Consider the following 2,537-nt stretch of genomic DNA (forward strand, 5'->3'; position numbering starts at 1 on the left):
CGAGGAGGTAGGCACCGACACCTGCTTGGACTTAGTCCGCGGCTGCGTTGAAAGTTTTTAAGACACTTATCTTGGAGAAATTTGGTTTCTAGAGTAGACAAGCTAATTAGAAATATAAAAAGGGGACGTAATATTAGACTACTGAATGCTGGGAGAGTCGTGGCCGGTGTGGCTCACTTCAGCACAGTCCTGTGTCCTTCCGAGGTCTCGGGTTCGATCCCAGTTGGGGCATGTGTGAGAGGCAGCTGATCGATGTATCTCCCATCAGTGCTTCTCTTTAAAAAAAGAGTTTATGGGAGTAAAAGGAAGCGAAGAACATAACCTTGGTTAGTCAGCGAGGCTGGAACCCCCGGGAACACTCTGCCTGGGTGTCAACCCTGGGGCTGTTGGTTCGGCCTCCCCAATTACCTGAGGAGGGGCTGTTGCATTTATGTTGCTTTGGTCTCTCCATCTGTATGAAAACACCTGCCCTCCTCCAACTGCTGTGGGAGCTGTGGCTTCCCAGCCACACGGCTCATCCCTGTGCTGTTCAGGACCTTGGGCTGTGGGAAAGGGGCCGGATGGGGCCAGGACGACGGTGGCCATTTTCCTGAAGCAAACCTGGTGCTCTAAAGGGTGGTGGTTCTTTATTTCAGGTCCGGGAGGCCCAGGAGGCCCCGGGGGACCCATGGGTCGCATGGGAGGCCGAGGAGGAGACAGAGGAGGCTTTCCCCCAAGAGGGCCCCGGGGCTCCCGGGGAAACCCCTCCGGAGGAGGAAACGTCCAGCACCGAGCCGGAGACTGGCAGTGCCCCAACCCGTACGTACTTCCCTTGGCACATTGCTAGCCTGCTAGTGACGTCATTCCACGTCTCGCCCTGATCCCGTTCTGAAGAGAAGTGGGATGATGACTGACTGCTATTGGGGGGAGGGGGGCTAATCAGTCACTACCAGCTGCTTCAGGACCTCCTAAAGGGCGCAGCTCTGCTGGACTCTCAGTCACAGGTATGAGGGCGTACAGACGTATTGCTGCCTGAGGCTCTAGTTCTGAAGCCATTTTGTGTGGAGTTTGACCAGGACCTATTTATTGGTGGTGGTGGTGGAGAGTGTGCCTGCTGACAGGTTGTCTTTGCTTGTTCGACTTCCTTAGCTCAAATACTGATGCTTCCTATTGTACAATTTGACGCAGGGGGTGTGGAAACCAGAATTTCGCCTGGAGAACAGAATGCAACCAGTGTAAGGCCCCGAAGCCTGAAGGCTTCCTCCCGCCACCCTTTCCACCCCCGGGTAGGTACAGGTTTGGGGAGCATCCCTCAGCTCCTTGGTACTAACCCTCTTACTAGCTTGGTGGGCTTGGTCACCCACAGCTGTCCACTGCTCAGAACCGGGTCAGTGGTTGCAGTAAGTGCATCTGGGCCCTTAAGTGCCGTCATCACTGCTAAGTGGTGGCCAACCCAGATGTCGCGACCAAGTGAGGGCTCTGCTCCGGGAGAAGCGCAGAGCTTGTGCGTCCGCCCGTTCTGTCTTGCCACTGATTTGTCCTTTCTCTTACCTCAGGCGGTGACCGTGGCAGAGGTGGCCCTGGTGGCATGCGGGGAGGAAGAGGTGGCCTCATGGACCGCGGTGGTCCTGGTGGCATGTTCAGAGGTGGCCGTGGTGGAGACAGAGGTGGCTTCCGTGGCGGCCGGGGCATGGACCGCGGTGGCTTCGGCGGAGGAAGACGAGGTGGCCCTGGGGGTCCTCCTGGACCTTTGATGGAGCAGATGGGAGGAAGAAGAGGCGGGCGTGGAGGACCTGGAAAGATGGATAAGTATGTGATGGTGGGACCGGCTCTGTCAGCAGGCAGGAAGCTCCCCCAGGACTCGGGTGTGTGGAAGGGCTGCCTTTCCTCTCCCCATTTTAACCCGCGCCCTCTCCTTCCCCCCTTTTCTTTTCCCCCTCGTAGAGGTGAACACCGTCAGGAACGCAGAGACCGGCCCTACTAGATGCAGAGACCCCGCAAGCTGCGTTGACTACCAGATTTATTTTTTAAACCAGAAAATGTTTTAAATTTATAATTCCATATTTATAATGTTGGCCACAACATTATGATTATTCCTTGTCTGTACTTTAGTATTTTTCACCATTTGTGAAGAAACATTAAAACAAGTTCAATGGTAGCGTGCCGAGTTTTTTTTTCTCTCCTTTTAAAGATGGTTGTTTAACTAAGACTAATGGGAACCCCTTGTGAGCATGCTCAGTATCATTGTGGGGAACCAAGAGGGCCTCTAACTAACTGTAACAATGTTCATGGTTGTGATTTTTTTTTTTTAAATAAAATTCCAAATGTTTATAAACAGTCATCCTTCTCAGCCTCTGTTCCGCAGTTGCTGCCTGTCTGCTTGGGGTCGGCCCCTGTCCCCGGGAGTGGGGCGCCTCCGGACAATGGCGCATCTAAGGGTCGTGTGAGGGGAAATCTGAAATGGTCTTGAGGTGAAAACAAGCCGAGGCAGCAGCGTTGGTCATGGTGCTGCCAGGCAGGGGGCAGCGGGGGGCTGTCACGTGGACCCTGGGCCACCT

General features: G+C 54.4%; 1 protein-coding gene across 1 annotated transcript in view; it reads left to right on the forward strand.

The window, feature by feature from the left end:
- EWSR1 (EWS RNA binding protein 1) overlaps positions 1–2,320 on the forward strand; it is a 24,291-nt gene extending 21,971 nt beyond the window's left edge. The window contains exons 15-19 of the mRNA XM_015562830.1: positions 188–204; positions 417–798; positions 1,168–1,265; positions 1,536–1,788; positions 1,924–2,320. Coding sequence (XP_015418316.1) covers positions 188–204; positions 417–798; positions 1,168–1,265; positions 1,536–1,788; positions 1,924–1,963 — 790 coding nt within the window. The 3' untranslated portion in view covers positions 1,964–2,320. The remainder of the gene's footprint in view (positions 1–187; positions 205–416; positions 799–1,167; positions 1,266–1,535; positions 1,789–1,923) is intronic.
- The last annotated feature ends 217 nt before the right edge of the window (positions 2,321–2,537 follow it).

This window comes from Myotis davidii, unplaced genomic scaffold, assembly GCF_000327345.1.
Source record: "Myotis davidii unplaced genomic scaffold, ASM32734v1 scaffold478, whole genome shotgun sequence".
Classification (NCBI taxonomy): domain Eukaryota; kingdom Metazoa; phylum Chordata; class Mammalia; order Chiroptera; family Vespertilionidae; genus Myotis; species Myotis davidii.